The 19,791-nt window shown below is 39.1% G+C and overlaps 2 protein-coding genes across 6 annotated transcripts in view; both read right to left on the bottom strand.

Moving 5' to 3' along the window:
* Nucleotides 1–1,374: 1,374 nt before the first annotated feature.
* On the bottom strand, nt 1,375–12,507 carry LOC144639169 (tetratricopeptide repeat protein 28-like). Of its 3 annotated transcripts, XM_078498435.1 has the most exons (4): nt 12,296–12,507; nt 8,473–9,757; nt 2,161–2,369; nt 1,375–1,498 (listed from the first exon to the last, which is right to left on the bottom strand). In XM_078498435.1, the coding sequence occupies exons 2-3, from the start codon at nt 9,723–9,725 to the stop codon at nt 2,255–2,257; spliced, it is 1,368 nt and encodes a 455-aa protein (XP_078354561.1). In that variant the 5' UTR covers nt 9,726–9,757; nt 12,296–12,507; the 3' UTR covers nt 1,375–1,498; nt 2,161–2,254. The 3 variants fall into 3 exon arrangements, with proteins under 3 accessions (XP_078354561.1, XP_078354559.1, XP_078354560.1); XM_078498433.1 differs by lacking the exon at nt 12,296–12,507 and having other exon boundaries at nt 8,473–10,322; XM_078498434.1 differs by lacking the exons at nt 1,375–1,498; nt 2,161–2,369; nt 12,296–12,507 and adding an exon at nt 7,642–7,883 and having other exon boundaries at nt 8,473–10,322.
* Nucleotides 12,508–12,924: 417 nt separating this feature from the next.
* LOC144639152 (uncharacterized) overlaps nt 12,925–19,791 on the bottom strand; it is a 77,315-nt gene continuing 70,448 nt past the window's right edge. The window contains exons 1-3 of one of the 3 annotated variants that reach the window (XM_078498404.1): nt 18,245–18,625; nt 14,052–16,827; nt 12,925–13,464 (exon numbers count right to left, since the gene is read on the bottom strand). In XM_078498404.1, the coding sequence (XP_078354530.1) occupies nt 13,461–13,464; nt 14,052–16,798 (2,751 nt within the window). In that variant the 5' untranslated portion in view covers nt 16,799–16,827; nt 18,245–18,625 and the 3' untranslated portion in view covers nt 12,925–13,460. Of the gene's footprint in view, nt 13,465–14,051; nt 16,828–18,244; nt 18,626–19,791 lie in introns of those variants that run through there. The other 2 variants (XM_078498403.1, XM_078498398.1) reach the window with 2 other exon arrangements.

Genomic DNA, 19,791 nt, shown 5'->3' with positions numbered 1-19,791 from the left:
AATGAAGTCTTAAATGAGATAAGGTAATCACAGCTTTACATATTCCCTCGGGTGACCTACAGTAAGGCGGGATTATAATTAGGATGGTCAAGTGCGTCCGTTTGTTAGTGTGCACACGTTCTGTTAAAAACTACCCGTATGGCACAAAAGCAACGTTAGTCCTCTCAAGAGAGGGTTCTCTCAAGCTACAGCTAGACCAAGACCACATCGAGTAATCTTTTAAGCTGACACGGGTGTTCCCGCGGGACCTTCTCGTCATGCGCGGAGCCTATAAGGGGTCGCCCACTACTTCTCGGAACGAGTTCATTTATTGGTTCTTAAAACAATAGATAACCGGTTGACAACAATGTCCCTACCCCTGAATAACAATAGAGGTAGTGTTTACAGCGGGCGAATGAAAATAGAGGTTCCAGACCAGAGAGGTAGTGTCTTACTGCCTATAAGAGCAAATGTGCCAGTTAAAGAAGGCACTTCCCTAAGCCCGCGTTACCCATATCCAGCGAAACGGGATGACGTGGGCTCTGGGAACAGGATTGGGTGCACCCTGTTGTTCAACAAAAGATAGCACCATCTTTAATGTAGTTATTATCATTGGTAATAAATAGTGGAACGCCATAAAAATTTTGAATACTATCAACAGATTTTCAGTTAAATGATTCCATTTCGTATAGTAACATGTACAAAACAAATTTAAATATTGGAACTTATTACCCACCGATTAATTTTCAAATAGACAAAACGCATCACGTGATACAAAACAGAGCGAAGGGTGTTTGACAATATAGTCCGTCCCTAGTGTACACCGGCAGTGTAAAACAAACAAACAGACTCGCCTAACATTTTAATCAAATCACTGGGCTCAAAATGAGTTCATTCCAGGGACAAATCTAGGGGGAGGGTCTTGGATGACCTGCGGTTTCTAATACAACTGGAATTGTATTCTGCCCCCAAAAAAGTCATTTACGCCATTCCTTAGTGATGCACCCCCTCCTAAGAAAACTCCTGGATCTATCCCTGCACTTAGGATAACCAACTCCATTTTGGATCTGGAACAGTGGAGGAAGAGCCACTCTGTGAGAATACTGCTGCAAATTCCGATTCATTTAATTTTATTTACTTTTTATTTTAGTTTAATACCCTCGGCTGAAAGATTGTAATCAAAATTTCACAGTTGCTCTCGCTTCTCGGCGAATCGTTCATTTTTAAATTTGGACAATGTTTCAGCCTCGAGCATTATCCTTCAATACACCAGTCGCCTAAGGGGTCTAGTACTAAATAACACAGCCCACACACTCCCACCCTATTCATTTCTTCAATGGCTCTTTTGACGGCGGGCTGCTGAAGGTTGCTGGAAGCAGCAATGACAGGTGTCCTGCGGTGTTTGATATTGGCCGAAGACTTGGGCTTGAGACTGTGGTAAATGGCAAGGAAATGCCACAGGCTGACCAGGGTTTACGGATTGTCTTCGCCAGTGGTACCGTCGCTTCTTAAACCAGTTCTGAAAATTGAATGAAATGTTTGAAATTAGTTTTTGAAATGGCTCTCGCCAAAAGTTTGTGGGAGGCGTGGTGGCCTAATGGTTAGTACGCTGGAGTCTAGATCGAGCCGCCCCGCCCGGTTCGAGCCCTGGTTGGGGCACTGTGCTGTGTTCTTGGGCAAAACACTTTACTCTCACAGTGCCTCCCTCCACCCAGACGCTAAAATGAGTGCCGAGCGGAGTACAAATACTCTTATTATTCAACAAATGCGCGCGCTGCCCATAACTGGTCAAAATGACATAACAAATATCTTGCAAAATACGTAGGTTGCGAACATTCCTCCGAAATCTTTTAGAGCGCTGCATAATTACAGTTTTTCTATCTGCAAAATGTTTTTCGTTGACAATTTGTTGAATGATAAAACAATTATCCTGCTCAGTCTTGCAGAATATCGTCTGATTTTAGGCGATATTCCGGGCGATTTCGCAGGATAATTGTTGACTAGACGCTTCATGCTTCGGAAAATGGTATAAGCTTTGTTCTGGTGGGCCAGTATATCCTACGACGCTGACTTTGGCAAAATTGTTCACTTCGCTTCACCAGCCTGGCTTAACTAGAGAGTTGGCCGGATTGCTGCGGATATTGAGTACCGGTAAATATTACGACATTTGACCAAGCTTACCACAACAGTTTTATGCCCGAGTCCTAGGCTGTAAGCTAACTGAGCCCGCACTGCTCGCGTGGGATATGGAGTGTGTTGGAATACGTTCTTCAGCTCAAGCTTCTGATACAAAGATAGTTTTGTGCGTTCTGCGGTCTTCCTTGGCCGGGCATCTTTCTTGTCCTTTGCAGCAGTTTCTTTTGGATGTTGGGTGTTGCCATAAGCTGGCCCTGTTAAGAAACAAAAGGAAAGTAAATACCTTAAATTTAAATGTATGGCTGCTAGGGGGTGTTTATATAATCATAACTAAAAAAAATCGAAAAGTGAAAAGTCAGTACAATAACTATAGTTGTAAAATTCATAAACTATTCATGAGGGTGCAAACCAATCCCAGCACAGTATTCAGATCACATGTACACAACTGTAAACCCCAATACAAATCAAACAATATAATTAACTTTTGATACAGACTCCTGCTCAGCTAATTAGAATTAATTAACGTTTGATACAGATCTTGACTGATTCGCATAACAAAACTTTCCATTCAATTTATTGTTTTCATTTCACAAGTAGAATAAAATATTCGCGTCCGATCTGTATGGCCGTTTACAGATCTCCCGCTCATATTTTATCTACTACTTAGATTTCTCCCGAATTTTGAATTAATACGGGAAGACTAAGATTATGGCCCTCTCCCTCTGCCAAACGGGATCATGGGTTGCCCAGCTTTGACAATTCGCCGGTATCATTCTAATTATTTCTCATAAAGTTAACCATATGATCCCGACCAGAGCTCAAACCCGTACCGCCTGATTTCGAGTGCACTGAATGCGTTTACAATTAGCCCTCCGCGCCGCCTCGGTTCACTTCGAATAAAAATACGCGCAAAGCTCTTTTAATTGTGCGACTCTCGCAAACAAGATATGAACTGCTGAATGCATCGTATATAAAAATCGAATTTCAGGAATGATTATCGACTGCTCAAAAGAAATAAGGAATGATGAGAAGTTTGAAATGTATGGAATAAGTGGAAAAGTTTGGGAATAAAGGAATAATAGTTCGGGTCGTAATCCCAGGGGGGGTACTCCGGCTTGTTAGGGCCTGATTACATGAGCCGGGCTGGCCCGGTTAGCCGGGCTGGCTCGGTTTGCCGAGATGACTTTCAGCCCGGTATTACATGAGCCCGGTTAGCCGGGCTGGCCCGGTTTGCCGAGATGACTTTTAGCCCGGTTATAGCATGAATGATCAGAGCACGAATGATCTTAATCACCTTTTTCCGGCAATTTGGTGGTTAATTTTTTGCACTTATGCAGCTGGATGGGTTACGTTACCTCTACATCCTATTTAGAAGGAATAGCATTGATTTTTTCGTCGGATATTGTGCTCGGAAGAGAAATTTAATGCTGGCCCGCTTAGCCGGGCTGGCCCGGTTAACGCGATTACATGGAAAATTTTCAGCCCGGCTAGCCGAGATCCCGGTATCTCGATGCCGAGATCTCGGCTAACCGGGCTGGCCCGGTTGTCATGTAATCGCGAAATTGATTTTTGTTGCGTTTAACAGACGTGGCTCGGCAAACCGAGCCAGCCCGGCTCATGTAATCAGGCCCTTAATGACGGGGATGATCGAAGGATTTTTTTGGGTTTGAAATTTTCGATTCCGGGATTTTTTTGGGTTGGAAAATTTGGCAAGTATTTTTTTGGGTGACTTGATTTAGATAGGGGATTTTTTTGGGTATTAAAAACGAACTAAAGTGCCTTGCACGGCCTTGGCGTTTTTATGATATGATGAATAAAAAAAGAGAGCGTTCTTTGTGTTATGTCATTGCCCCTCCTGGCAATTTTGGAGTAATTTGACAAGGAATTTTTTTTTTTTTTTTTTTTTTGGGGGGGGGGGGGGGTTATTTTTGGTCCAGGGATTTTTTTGGGTAATGACGGAAGACTAAGGGATTTTTTTGGGTCCTGAGTTTTGCCTCCATTCGATCATCCCCGTCATTTACATGCCGGAGTACCCCCCACCCCCCTGGGGTCGTAATGCAGTCCGGTTGTGGAGGGATAACAGAATAGTAAGACTTTATAAGTAAGTAAGTAAGACTTTATTTTGTGAGGGTAACACTTGACAGTAATAAAACCGATGAACTTGTGGCCCTCAGCAAAAGTATTAAGAAAGGAAACGAAGAAAAAGAAAAAGAACGGAAATATAACAATGTTAAAAACTTTAAAAAAATAGATTAAAATAAAAACTATGTACAACATTAAATATTAAATACATTAAATCGATTTTAAATTTGAATTACATGAATGATTGCGCATGGATTTGATTATTTAAAATCTGTTTAAAAAGAAAACGCTTAAAAAATTTAACACGTGAGCTCCGTTTTAAGTCCACGCTTAGCGAGTTTCACTCTCTTTATAACGATTGCCGTTTCCTTAGGAAAAAAAATATTTGGAATGGAATAAAATGATAACAGAAAATATGGTATTTCAGGCAAGAAATTATGGAATAATTGCTCTTTCACAATTTCTCTTTCCAACAATGATTCACAGCCAAACATTAAAGAGAAAGGTAGATGAAGGCATTAAGGCATGGACAACAAATCGTCTGTTTTTCACCTTCCGAAAGAAGCTGATTGGCTGTGAAACAGACAGGAGAGATTACGTCAGAAGGAAGCCATTTTGATCAGTTTTCGAGTCACGGAAAGAGTAATGTTCCTCGCGAGAGTTTGAAGGGGTTATTTTTTTATGCAAGGAACATAATTAAACTATCAGTCTTTCAGGTGATCAATACAAAATTTGGGCAGAGCGAGGTTTTCCAATTCTTTTTCAGAAGAATCTGCTGAGGAAGATCTTTTTGACAGAAATCAGACAAAATCGTTTAGGTAGTAACAGTAGATACATTTTTTCGAGTCGCTGTCATTTAAACGAAACAAAAATACCGCCCAAGAAAAAAAGATTGAGTTTGGATAATGATCTTATCGATCGAGGACTGGTCCTAAAAAACCCAGATAAATAAAAAAAAATAGGTTTTGGTAATTTGACTATGTAAGGAGCGGCACTGAACATAATTAAGGGTTTTTAGTAACGTGGTTGATAAAAAAAGCAGTGTTCTGTCTGCGAAGTAACGGCGAAATAATCATGATCCTTGTCTACAGACAAACTTGAGATTTTCAAATACTCTCCAGTTTAAGGCTACTAGCGTTTCAGGGAAAGTTCGCTTATACGCAAATGTACCTTTTACCGAGAAAACGGAAGAAATTTCCTTTCGTCAAAATTTCTTTGGAGAGAGTAAACTGGGGAAAAAAATTTCGCGGAAAAAATTGACCGAGAAATAAACAACACTTGGAATGAGCACCTAGGCAAAAGGTTAATAAAATAATAAATTTTGCTTCGTTATATGTGTGAAGTATTGGCAAAAAATCATTTCTTGTTTACAGGCAAACTTGATATTTTTAAAATCTCGCCGGTTTAAGGCTAGTAGCGTTTCGGCGGTATGTTCGCTCGTAGTCAAATACCTTTATCAAGAAGACTGAATAAATTTCCCTTTAATTTTTTTTAAAAAAACTTTATGTAAAGAGTGAAACTGTTGTGAACTGAGGAAAAATTTTTTTCAGAAAAAAATTGACTCAGAAATAATCAGCATTTGGGATAAGCCGCCGGCGGCGAAGGTTTGGTCGCCGACCGACAAAACAACATCGATTTCAAATTAACTTACCGAGGTTTTGTGCCATGTTTTGTTCCAGTTCAATGTTAGAACTGGCCGGGTCCAGATCATGTCCTTCTGCGATACCTGGCTCTAGATTGACCATGGGTTCCGTGATAAATGTATAGAATGAAGATTGAGGTTCGCCCATTTTTCTCGATCTCTCGTTTAGCTCACTTTTGATCGAAGAGAACTAGAGAGACAACATGCTCCGACAGAAAGAGATAGATGAAGGCAAAGCATGAATAATAAATCGTCTGTTTTTCACCGTCAGAAAAGAAGCTGATTGGCTGTGAAACAGACGAGAGATAACGTCAGAAGGAAGCCATTTTGGTCAGTTTTCTAGTCACGGAAGAGTTCCCCTCGAGAGTTTGAAGGGATTATTTTTTTATTCAGGGCACATAAACTTGAGATTTTCAACTTCTCTCCAGTTTAAGTCTACTAGCGTTTTGGGAGACAGTTCGCTCATACGCAAATGTACCTTTTAGCGGGAAAACGGAAGAAATTACCTTTCGTCAAAATTTCTTTGGAGAGAGTAAACTGAGAAAAAAATCGCGGAAAAAGTTTACAGGACTGAGAAAGAAATAACACTTGGAATGAGCAGCACGGCGAAAGGTTAATGAAGTAATAAATTTTGCTGTGTTATACGTGTAAAATAATGGCAAAACAGGCAAACTTGACATTTTCAAAATCTCGCCGGTTTAAGGCTAGTAGCGTTTCGGCGGTCAGTTCGCTCGTGGTCAAATATATCTTTATCAAGTAGACTAAATAAATTTCCCTTCAATTTGAAAAGAAAACTTTTTCGGGAGTGAAACTGTAGTGAACTGAGGAAAAAACTGCGGGAAAAGAAATTGACCGTGAAATAATCCGCATTTGGGATGAGCGCCTGCGGCGAAGGTTTGGTCGCCATACGGCAAAACGAAGTGGATGTAAAATTAACTTACCGAGGTTTTGTGCCATGTTTTGTTCCAGTTCAATGTTAGAACTGGCTGGGTCCAGATCATGTCCTTCTGCGATACCTGGCTCTAGATTGACCATGGGTTCCATCAAAAATGTATAGAATGAAGAATGGGGGTAGCTCATGTTTTCCATTTTCCTTTTTGCTATCTATTAAGCGGAGAGAAAAAGCGACAACAAGCGCCGACAGACGAAAATGGCAAAGATTGTCAATCAAAGTGCACTAATAGTCTGTAAACAACTAGAACCAGGAACCAGTCTCTCCGAGTCAAGACTGGCCGAGAATTATGGATGAAGCCTTGAGAATAATCATTAAATTTAAGGGTTCGTTTTAATTCGTCGTATAGGGGGTGGAACAAATATGGAACTCTCCCTCAGAACTTGACATCATCCTGAAAGCAATTTTAAAAGGAACCTTTTGGTGGCTGTCAAACCGGCACTTAACCCGTAGATTTTGCTGTTATTCCTTCTTTTATTGTTAAGTATTTTAATATATAAAAAAGAGATTTGTTAACATAATTTTGCTCGTTTATTGCACTTTAATGAACTTGTACTTATATTTCATACGGCATTCATATAAAGAAGTTTCTTAACTTAGTGTAACTACCGTATTCAAAGAAAAGCAATTCCTTCCTTCCTTCCTTCCTTCCTTCCTTCCTTCCTTCCTTCCTTCCTTCCTTCCTTCCTTCCTTCCTTCCTTCCTTCCTTCCTTCCTTCCTTCCTTCCTTCCTTCCTTCCTTCCTTCCTTCCTTCCTTCCTTCCTTCCTTCCTTCCTTCCTTCCTTCCTTCCTTCCTTCCTTCCTTCCTTCCTTCCTTCCTTCCTTCCTTCCTTCCTTCCTTCCCCTTCTTTCTTTCCTTCAACTACAAAAGTAGCACCTACTGTTATCGTATTTCTTTTGCTCCGTCTTACATTTCTCCTGATATCATTTCTGCTCGGAGCATTTTAATTTAATTCAGGCAAATACAGCGAGCAGACGCAATCGTCAAGTTATAATTTTAGTGTTTACAACAAATAATAGTCTCTCAGCTGATTCAAATCTGTTTCGTGTAACGTTTTAGTTTTCACTTTGTGGAGCTTTGATTAAATCACCTAATTAATAAAAGACAAAACAAACAAACCAACAAATAAATAATTAAATAAACAAATAAACAATTAAATAGATACCCGAGAGCCACTAAACTGTTATAAATGAACATATTTCTGATACAGTGCAATCCTGATTTCTCGAACGCTCGATAACACGAACTCCCCGAAAGCTGGAATCCAAAAGTCAAAAAATACATTTTTACCCCCGATTTTAGTTTGAACTTTCTGATTTCTCCGCCCTATTTTCGTTTCACTTGGAGCTTCGGGAAATCGAGATTCTACTGTAACTCAAACACTGAGAGGACCTTCCAATGGAGACAAAAACAAGGATTCAAAAGGACTTGCGATATACCTAAAAACGGGAAGAATTCCCTGATCTTATTCAACTTCCCATCGTCGACTCTGCATAGATAGTAATAACAGTATCATAGCAATAAACCTGAATCCTTTAATTCCATGCCTTAAAGTGTTGAATATAAAATTTAATCCTCATAAAATAAAGAAAAACCTGTATATATCTGTTGTTATATTAGGACTTTCGAGTCCCCAATACTTGTTGGGAAATACATTTTTTTTTCTTTTTGAAACTTACTTTGGTTTTCCAAAATCAAATGTGACGTTATCTCCAATCAGCATAAAAGGTGCCCACTGTCTCACTTCAGAAAAGCCGTTACATCTCACCCACTTCATGGCCTCGTCAAGAGATTCACTTGCGCTATCCCCACCAACAAGATGCTCGTAGAAACGACTCATGAACTGCTCTGTGGCACTGTCTCCTACAGCCCACAGTGCCACTAACACTGAGCGTGCACCAGAACCTAAGAACGCGCGAGCGATTCCAACAACTCCCTCGGTTCTTATCTGTCCTCGTCCACTGTGACAGCAGCTTAGTACTACCAGTTTAGCTCGCAGTTGAACTTTTGAAATGTCAGACATTGTCAATAAGTAGTGTTCTTCTTGAGGTATCATGTTAGGGATACGAATGGACGGTGCAAGGGCGATTTCTCCTCTCTCTGCATCACCGTGTGCAGCAAAATGTATCAGACTCACTGAATTTATCACGTCGAGCACTGCCTGCTTAGTTGCTTGCTGTCCTAACAAAGCCTTGACACCCAGCTTTCTTGCTACCATCTTCGCTTCGTTTTCTGCACAAGGTAGTCGGGAAATGTTTCTTAGACATCCATGGAGATGCACCTCACCAACATCAGGATTTCCCACTATCAGTGCACCAGTCTCACTGTGATAGTCTGCTGGGCTGTCCTGAATGAGCTTGAGAGTCGTTAAGGAAGGAACGACGCGGATCCTGAAAGTCTCTGATAGGTAATTTCCACTTTCATCAGGTAACGCGGCAAATGGAATGCTGTATAAAGACCGTTCAGGAACAATGATGATTTCAGGACCATCTGTTATGTCTACCACAGGAGCAATGATCAATTTGTGACACAATGAAAGATAGCGTTTGAAGCTATCTTGGTTATCTTTACCATTATTTCCACTTCGCGTCGCTTTACGGATATCTTCCACACAAGGCTTCCATTTAATTTCGTTCAAAGATCGGTCTTCGCAATTTTCCTCTGATAAAATGCCAAAACTTCTGAAGAGTATTTTGGTACAAAACTCGTCCACATTTTCGACCAATCCTTCCTGAGCAATCATTTCTTTTCCATTCACAACCTGGAAATCCACGACTCTTCTTGCTTTAAGAATCCAAACCAATATGTCGTGATCAATATAAGAGAAGTATAAGCAAGTACAACTAAGTTCTTTGTCCATGACACTTTCAATGCCAACCCATGATTGAGGATTAGCTGAGATTTGATTCTCCATGGAGTACTGTGCTGACATTAAATCTGCCAGAGCTCTGGCCCGACGAAGCTCTGAAACGTAAAGAGCTTGATTAGGATTACTAGCAGAACAGAATAGCGCGGTGAGAGTCCTGTAGGGATAATAATGTTCATGAGAAAAAGATATCTTAAATTGATCGTTGTCTTGTAGAAAACCTCGCAAGTCCTCGCATCTTTGAATACTTTGAAGGAGATACGACAGAGCTTCCTGAATCTTTTCTGCTTGAAACATAACAAACCCAAGATTGCAAAGGCATAAAGATTGTTTCTTAACGTCTCCAATCTGTTGGCATATTGCAAGCGCCCTCTTATGATATTCCTCCGCCTCGACATGCATATTTACCAAGGGATCCCAAAACAGTTCCAATATTTCCATAAATTGAGGATTCTCTGTTTTTGTCGCCAATTTCTTTAGTGATCGTAAGCGCCGCCTCTAGATATTCTCTAGCTTTCTCGTTGTCACCAATTAATTGAAACAAATTTCCAAGGCTTTCGTGAACACCAGCTTCTCCGTTTTTGTCACCAATTTCTTTACTGAGAGTAAGTGCTTTCACCGCATTCGTGGTGGATGCAGAGAAGCTTTTTGATGTATTTTATCACATTTGTGTAATCATTGATGAGACAATTAGCATGTGACATTGTCAAATATATCCCCTTGCATAGTAATGTATATAAATCGTTTTCTTTTATGTGTGGTGTGTTGTCGAGGATGAACAAACATTCTTTGCATAACTCGATGGCTTTTAGAACTCGACAGGTGTTGATAAGGAAAGTGGCAACAATGAGGCCGATGGAGATGGTTTTCATAATTTCAACTATGCCGCTCATGTCGAGAACTTCTGTCAAAATAATAAGAGATAGTCCGTTTATCTTTGTATTACATTTACTGGAAAAATATCCTCGTAATGATATTATTTATGTTTATTGTGTTTCTTTACCATTGCTAGTAAAGTGTACTGTATATAAATTATCTACTTGGAACGGGCTAAGACTATCTGAAAGTTTGTTCTGCTATCAACAAAGAAACTCCTCTCAACAAAACGTTCTCGGCACTTAAAATTGTAATTATAACTAGAAATACGTATACGTAAATCATATTTTTTGACTAGCTGGTGAGGTTTTCGGGTCTTAAATGTTTTTTGTGTCAGCTGTTATTTTAAAGTTCTGTTAAGGTAGGATGTTTGCGAAATATTTTGTAATTCATGCTGAATTTGTTTCGCGTGAGCGACTTTCCTGTTTCAGTGTAAATACACATGCTCTTAACAACAGCGAAGTTGCCGCCTGGCTGCGCTAAAAGTTCGCTTAAACCACAACATATTTTTACATTTCCATGCTCTTTGACTTCTTTTTAGTTGGTATGGATACAAATATTACGCGGAAGTAGTTGGACTTTTGCGCAATGGCCCGTTAAAAAAGTACATTTTTTTCGTATTGTAAGTTTCCCTTAAACGAACCGAAATTGTGTGTTTTGTACAAATTAAGGTCCAATTTAATCCAGGAAAGCTAAAACAATTCCTGAAATTTGAGTATTTTGAAGCGGTGAGCTTGACAATTTTCCTATTTTTACTTGTCGCCATTGCTAAAAATAGGCCAGTCGCGGTCCAATCGAAAAAAAAGATTCATAAAAAAATTATTTTGCGACATTTGCAAAAACTAAGGTGATTTCATTTACGACTGGAACCTGAAAACCCCCCAAAACGATGAAATAGCCCAAAAGGACAACAGAATTCAAGAAAGATGAGTTCATTTTCTTTATTTTATTGAAAAAAATGTAAAATTTTATTTCGTCGAGCGCTTTTATTCCACGTTATTTTAAACTCCATACAAAGTCTTATAGATCGCTCAAATCTCCAACGGTCTAAATTGTAACACAACACCGCGCGACTTCAAGCAGTCACGTCCCACTCGATGCGCTTAAAATAACTCACTCGTACGCTTACATAATACGCTCGCATAAATCATTCAGACGCTTACATAAATCGTTTATTCGATCGATTTCTCGAATCGTGAGTTTGGGACGCCTTTGGGTAACCCTAATTTACCGTGATATTTATATTCTGTGGAAAACTAACGTCGCTTACTATATCGTTTAATAAATTCATCAAACGCCAAGGCGCAATAATTGAAAAGTACGACGCTATACTAAGACAGTTTAGATCAGCAGTTTATAGTAGAAAACCATCGACGTATCGAGGAACGAATCTGAGTTCTTTTCGAGTCTGTTATTGTATGAAAAGTGACGCGCATTCGCATATTTGGTTCACGTTTTAACACATTTTAATGAAACGAGAAGTCTAAATTCCTCGTTTTAACTTTATGAATTAGACAGGCAAAGGAGAATGCTTTAGAGGTCTTTAGAATGATGCACTCACGGTTATAACAACGAATAGTGCGTAGTCCAGTCTCGATACGATCCAAGTTATACCAAGCCATATGATATCGCGAATTTAACTCTTGTGCGCTTCAGTAGACAGAATGAATACAGAAACGGAACAGGAACGATTGTACGGATTACCAATAGTAACAGAAACTTAAAGACGGACTCTTAGTAGAACATAATAAAACACCTACCTTTGCGAGGTCCTGCGAGATACCTATTTCTACTCAGTTTCTATGCGCACCGCTCTATGAGAAGACCAAATCGATTGATAAGATCCACATAAGTCTGCGTCTTAAATGTGAACCTTCTTCAAAATTAACAATGACGCAAGTAATCATGAGAGTTCCCAACTATTGCGTCATCTTTCAATTTCGACTGGAGTCTCTTTAAAACACTGTGACAATAAAAGTATCAGATTTAAGGGAAGTAAAGATAGGCTATTTGACATCTTCTGCACACTAACGGCAGTTTCCTCGAGTTCATATCGTAATCTCGTCACTGAGTTTGTGTCATTCAGGCGAGTTTGACATCATGCTATTTTTGCATATTATTTTTTCTGTCATCGCTACACTTAGTCTTATATTTCTCACTTTCCCCTGTGTTTCAGGTTTCAGTTTTCGTCGCATTAATCAGTCAAGTCACGACGCAGAATCGTGTTTGTGACAAATCCTTCTCTTGTGGTCGGGCCCTTCACTGAGAGGAGGGGAATAGGGAGGAAGACTTTCCGTTTTGATAGGTTTGGAAACATGCTTTTCTTACTTCCTTGAATCCCTTCCCCTAAAATCAAAAGGCATGGAAATATATATTTCTAGCATTCTCCTTCTCAAAGCAGTTATTTATTATTTCACCAATACACATTACAGCTTTTAATTTTCTAAGGACGTACTTACATTGCTAAAGTTAAGAGTATGACTTTTATAATTTAACTTTATATGAGCTTTTCAGTAAATTATCTTATCACGTATAACGGTCATACGAAGTGGTCGCAACCGAAGATTAAAAACATGAGAAAATTTCAAACCATCAACACTAAAAGTCGGTGGTCGAGGCCAGTTGCCTACGAGAGCTGCCGACTATTATCTGTCACGCAAAATTTTACTAGTATTTTATTTTGGAAAAGTGGTCGCTTACTGAAGATGGTCGCACAGGGAGGTTCGAGTGTATCTAACAGAATTAAAAAATAACCGTGTAATATTTCTATTGATATCTCTCCTGCTCGAAGCATTTTCAAGCGAAAAAGAGCAAAACCAAGCAAAAGTTGATCGTCAAGTTGCAATTAAAGTGTTTAAAACTCAACACTAGCAAGTAGTCACCCAGATGGGTCATTAGTTCTCACTTGATGAGGCACTGGCCAAGTCACCTAAAAGAGAAGAAGAAAAAAACAATGGAAAATTAGCAAACCAGCAGATTATCTTTCTACCATATTATCTCTTGGTTTGTTATACCAAAGCAAATTTAAGATAACTAGTTTCCTTAAGACGTCCAGTTGCAACTGTGAAGCTACTAAACGTTATATCAAAAGCTAAACCCCAAAATACCTGAGATCAAATGAATTGTTATAAATTTACTAATATTTTTGGTATCTCAAACAATAAGAGGATCTTACGACGGAAACCAAAACAAGGATTTCAAACAAAGGACTTGAGATACAACTATTAGAAAAGTACAGTGGGGACTTTCCATAACTATTTACACTAATCGGTTTGAATGATATACGTACTTGAAATACATCATTTACTACCGATTCTAAAATTTGAAATACATATGTATAAAACAACAAAAACTAACAGTAGGTTCAAACTCAGTGAGTGGAGCCTCCTGTCAGAATCTTTACCTTTTTATCAATTATGGTACTACTATAACAGTAGCAACCCTTCAAAAAAAACCTTAAAAAAAGCCATTGTTACTTGTTAGGAATTATGAATTCTTATCGCCTTTGAAACTTACTTGGATTTTCCAAAATCAAATGTCACGTTATCACCAATCAGCATAAAAGGCGCCCACTGTCTCATTTCAGAATAGCCGTTACTTCTCATCCACTTCATGGCCTCGTGAAGAGATTCACTGGCGCTTTCCCCACCAACAAGATGCTCGTAGAAACGACTCATGAACTGCTCTGTCGCACTGTCTTCTAGGGCCCAAAGTGCCACCAACACTGAGCGTGCACCAGATCCTAAGAATGCTCGAGCGATTCCAACAACTCCCTCAGTTCTTATCTGCCCACGTCCACTGTGACAACAGCTTAGTACTACCAGTTTAGCACGCAGCTGAACTTTTAAAATATCAGACATTGTTAATATGTAGTCTTCTTCTCGTGGGATCCTGTTAGAAGTTCGAACAGCCGGAGCAAGGGCAATTTCTCCTCTTTCTGCATCACCGTGTGCAGCGAAATGTATCAGACTCACTGAATTTATCACTTGAAGTACTGCTTGCTTAGTTGCTTGTTTTCCTAGCAAAGGCTCAACACCCAGCTTCTCTCCTATCATGTTTGCTTCGCTTTCTGCACAAGGCAGTGGCAAGATGTCCTTAAGACGTCCCTTGTAACGCACCCTACCAACATCAGGATTTCCCACTATCAGTGCATCAGTCTGGCTGTGATAGTCTGCTGGGCTGTCCTGAATGAGCTTGAGAGTAGTCAAGGAAGGAACGACGCGGATCCTGAAAGTCTCTGATAAGTACCTTCCACTTTCATCAGGAAACGCGGCAAATGGAATGTTGTATAAAGACCGGTCAGGAACAATGATGATTTCAGGACCCTCTATTAAGTCCACCATAGGAGCGATGAGTAATTTGTGACACAGAGAAAGGTTTCGTTTCAGGCTATCTTGGTTATCTTTGCCATCATTTTCAATTCGCGACGCTTTACGGATATCTTCCTCATAAAGTTTCCGTTCGATGTCGTTCAAAGATCGGTCTTCGCAATGTTCCTCTGGTAGGATACCAAAACTTCTGAAGCGTTCGTTACAAAAAAACTCGTCCAAATTTTCGATAACTCCTTCGTGGACAATCATTTCTTCTCCATTCACTTTTCGAAAATGCACGACTTTTCTTGCCTTAAGAATCCACAAATATACATCGTGATCAGTATAATGGAAATATAGGCAAGTACAACTTACTTCTTTGTTTATGACACTTTCAATGCCAACCCATGATTGAGGATTAGCTGAGATTTGATTCTCCACGGAGTACTGAGCTGACATTAAATCTGCCAGAGCTCTGGCGCGACGAAGCTCTGAAACATACAGAGCTTTATGAGGATTTCCAGTAGAACAGAAGAATTCAGTGAGTATCTCGTAGGGATCAGCAAGTTCATGAGAAAAAGATATTTTAAATTGATCGTTGTCTCGTAGAAAACCTCGTACGACCTCGCATTTCTGAATACTTGGAAGAAGATACGACAAAGCTTCTTCAATCTTTCCTGCTAGAAGCATAATCGATCCAAGTTTGGAAAGGCATGTAGATTGTTGCAATACGTCTCCAATCTCTTCACTTATTTCAAGCGCCCTCTTATGATATTCTTCCGCCTCGACATATTCACCAAGGGATTGAAAAAGATTTCCAAGATTTCCATTATCTGAAGCTTCTCCTTTTCTGTCGCCAATTTCTTTACTGATTGTAAGGGCCTTCTCGAGATATTCTCTAGCTTTCTCGTAGTCACCAATTGATTTAAAAACTTGTCCAAGGTTTCCGTAAGAACCGGCTTCTCCTTGTTTATCACCAGTTTCTTTACTGAGAGCAAGTGCCTTCTGAAGATATTCGTTAGCCTTGGCATATTTACCAAGAGAAAGGAATACCGTCCCAAGGTTTCCATAATCAACTGTTTCTCCCTTTCTGTCACCAATTTGTCTTCTGATCGCAGCTGCTTTCTCGTAATATTCTATAGGCTTGACATACTCACCGACAGTTTGATACAAGATTCCAAGGTGCACGTAACAGATGACTTCTCCTTCTCTGTCGCCGATTTCCTTTTTGATCGCAAGTGCTTCCTCAAGATACTTTTTCGCCTTGTCGTATTCTCCAAGTGATTTAAGTATGATTCCAAGGCTTCCATAAGAGAAGGCTTCTCTTTTTCTGTCACCAATTTCTTTATTGATCTTAAGTGCTTTCTCGTGATATTCTTTCGCCTTCTCATATTCTCCAAAAGATTTAAACATAATTCCAAGGTCACCATAACAACAGGCTTCTCCATTTCTGTCCCCCATTTTCTGTTTAATCATAAGTGCTTTCTCGTGATATTCTTTCGCCTTCTCATATTCTCTAGCTGACTGATACACCGCCCCAAGGTTTCCGTAACAAGAAGCTTCAACATTTTTGTCACCAATTTCTGTACTGATTAGTAGTGCTTTCTCACTGTGTTCTTTTGCTTCTATGTACTTATTCTGGTCAAGATACAATCTCGCTAGTACTATGCTTATTCTACATTCCTCGAACCTCTTACCGCAGTCGTGGACAATGTGGAGAATGTTTGTAGCGTATTTTATTGCATTTGTCCAATCATCGATAAACCAGTACGCCAGAGACATTGTGTAATATATCTCTTTGTATATTAATGCATATAATTTGTTTTCCTTTATGCGTTCGTTGTTGTTGAGGATGAACAAACATTCTTTGCATAACTCGATGGCTTTTAGAATTCGACTGGTTTTGATAAGGAATTTGGCAACAATGAGGACGATAAAGATGGTTTGTATCATTTCATCTATGTTGTTCGTGTCAAGCACTTCTGTCAAAATAAGAACAGAATGAAATCAATTTTTAAAATAGTCCGTTTATGGTTGTATTACATTCACTGGGAAAAATCCTCTTAATAACAACATTGACATGTATTGAGTTTCTTTGTCATTGCTGGTTAAGTGTATTGTATTTAAATGATCGTAGTTATGGCAGTTCGTAGCCTTTTTGGAACGGACTGAGTGTATCTCAAAACTACTCTCAGCAAAACGTTTCCTACACTTAAAATTGTAACTATAACTAGGAAAAGGTAAATCATAAATAAAGCTGTTAACCCTTACGTCTCACTTTGTAGTCTCTGTACGTTTTTTATTACGGACTACACCACCCTTCGTTACAATATTTACAATAGCCACACAGCTTACGATAATGTACTTTACACGTTGTTTCTGTCAGTCATTGGTAATTTATGTCTGTTAAGATTTTTGGAAATAATTTTTTATGGTAATTAAAAATACCTAAATAACAGTTTTCCCTACACTATTGTATACTGCAACTCTTGAAATACCTACCTTTTATACCTACGGCCTAAATAAGGTACCCCTTTCGGGCGGAACCTCCCCAAATAGTACACTTTAGGAAGTATAAACCTCCAGGGAGTATGTTATCAACTTTCGAACCTTTCTTTCTTTTTGCATGTACTTTTGTATTTTTCATCTTTTATTTAGCTTCACATTTTTAATCTATTTTTAAGGAAAGTTGTTGTGATGTCTCACGATTAAGATCATTGCACCAACAGGTCCTCTTAGAGAAGTATCAAGTTTATCATACATCATTATCATTTTAATTTCATGTTGAGGAAACTGGGATTTCATGGTAAAACGACACGAAGAATACGTAATACACTGGTCGAAGCTCTCTTAACGGACACTCTCGTAAGCGGACAGCTCTACTTACGGCTGCCTGGTTTGAAACCCCGTTTTAACTCCCATACAAACTCTGTATTTTTACATTCTCGTAAGCGGACATTCCCGTAAGCGGCCGCGGACACTTTCAGAGATTACGACTTAGACTTTTTCTTTGTTTTTAAGCTCCCGTAAGCGGACACTCCAAAGAAAATCATATAAACAACCTCTGTATCTTGTTTATATTAATCAACTTCACATCGCCGTTCGTCACAATCATAGCCAGAAATTCCGAACCACGACCGAACCGCGGCCCCCCACGAAGCGTGACAATTGTGTTTGCATGTGCTTTCAGGTTTCTAAAAGATAAATATATAGATATCGTATTTCAGTCGATCGCTGCAAAGACCGAGGTGCTTGAATTTCACTGTTCCGATGAAAATTTCTTCAGTTGTGGTAATAGTTTTGAATTAGAAAGGATTTTGTAGCTTAGCGAAGTAAAATTCTTGCGGCTTTTTCCACTTGAAAATTTTACGAATGCTAACAAGGATCCGCCATACTAACCTTTGTATATTATGTCTTGTTTATGCTAACCACTAATCTTTGCTTTGGGTTGCTCTCTCTTGCTGAAGATTAGAATCTCTGTACTTTTGTTTTCGATAATTTTTGGTTCTCTTCGAGTTGAATTCATTGCGGTTTTTGCTTTATAAAACTCCCGAAATCTCCCAAAAATTGTCCATCTTTGACTGCACACTTTAAAAATCGCTCGGATGAAACTCTTGACGAACGCGAGCTGTTTTCTTCACCGCATGTGTTGTTTTCATCACAAAATCTAGCCACCATTTTGAAAAATAGTTCAAGCTGTTCTCCAGGCTCTTTTCGGCGTTTTTAGGGAAGAGTAAGAGCCTGGGACTTGAATTCCCCTGAGGGTTTTCGTGCTGCGTGACATATCGGTCACGGATCGAAAATGATTTTCGATCTGATTTACGGCGGCTCAAAACCGCTTGAAAAGGCTTCTTATTGTACGAAATCGGACCGGAGAAAACAGAAACGTATCAGTAGAGTTTCTACAGAGCTTATTTCAGGGAAATCTTCTTAGACAAGTGATAATATTTGCCAGATAATCTTTATTTCACTGTGGACCATAATGCATTTTGCAGGGAAGCAACGCGCTTCCTTTTGAAGAAAACTAAATTAACAGATTGATCTCCTGTAGCTTTTTATTTTTATTTTTCTCTTAGATGTATATAGTATAGTATTTTTTAAAACGCATAAATGTATATAGTATAATATAGCATAGTAGTATACAGTAATTTAATGATTATAGAGTTTTAATTGTAAATATCATTTTATTTGTTTGGTTAGGTTAGTTTAATTGGTAAATGTAGAGCTACTATGTAGAAATGTTACCAATAAAACCATTATTATTATTATTATTATTATTATTATTATTATTATTATTATTATTATTATTATTATTATTATTATTTTCTCGGCTGAAAGTTGGCTTGTCAGCGCCGGCGCTGGCGTGACTTGTTTTCTTGACAGCCGTGAGCCAATCAGCGCATTGGATATAATGACGTATGTCACGCCTACTATGGTTCGGAATTTCTGGCTATGGATTTTACAGTAATTACAGTACCATATTTCAGTGTTTGTTTTGTTGTCATCCACGTCTGGTTACTTTTCAAAACACCACTTACATGCAGATTAGCATTATGTTAGCTGGGCAAGCTCCCGTAAACGGCCATCTATATCCCCTACACCTTTAGTGGCCGCTTAAGAGAACCTTTCTCGTAAGCGGCCAGCTCCAGTTACGGACACTTTTTTCGCGTCCCGAGGGTGTCCGCTTACGAGAGCTTCGACTGTAATCCGATTTATCTACCTTCAAAAACTAAGATCTTGAGAAAGTGAAATAAGGACTGTCAGGTTTTCAGCCTAAATAATTGTTCACCTTCATTCAAAGGAAAGGAGTATCATTTGTATTGTTTTATAATTCAAGTAAAATTGTCTCGTTCAACAACTTAAACTACACATAAATAAAATTAAAAAAACTTTACTTTGCCTCAAGTTTAGTGATTGTTTTCTACCTTCTCAGTCTTGCTTGAGTC

The sequence above is a fragment of the Oculina patagonica genome, chromosome 14, assembly GCF_052425735.1.
Source record: "Oculina patagonica isolate OP01 chromosome 14, crgOcupat, whole genome shotgun sequence".
NCBI lineage: Eukaryota > Metazoa > Cnidaria > Anthozoa > Scleractinia > Oculinidae > Oculina > Oculina patagonica.
The sequence above is the reverse complement of the archived record's forward strand: the minus strand, read 5'-3'. Positions and strand labels throughout refer to the sequence as shown.

What these genes read in the sequence shown, in the direction of transcription:
- LOC144639169 (XM_078498433.1), bottom strand. Translation starts at nt 10,100, where the DNA reads ATGGAAATATTGGAACTGTTTTGGGATCCCTTGGTAAATATGCATGTC. An exon ending in TTTGATTTTGGAAAACCAAA is followed by an intron (nt 2,370 to 8,472) that starts GTAAGTTTCAAA and finishes GTTTCTTAACAG; the next exon opens with GGCCAGCTTATGGCAACACC.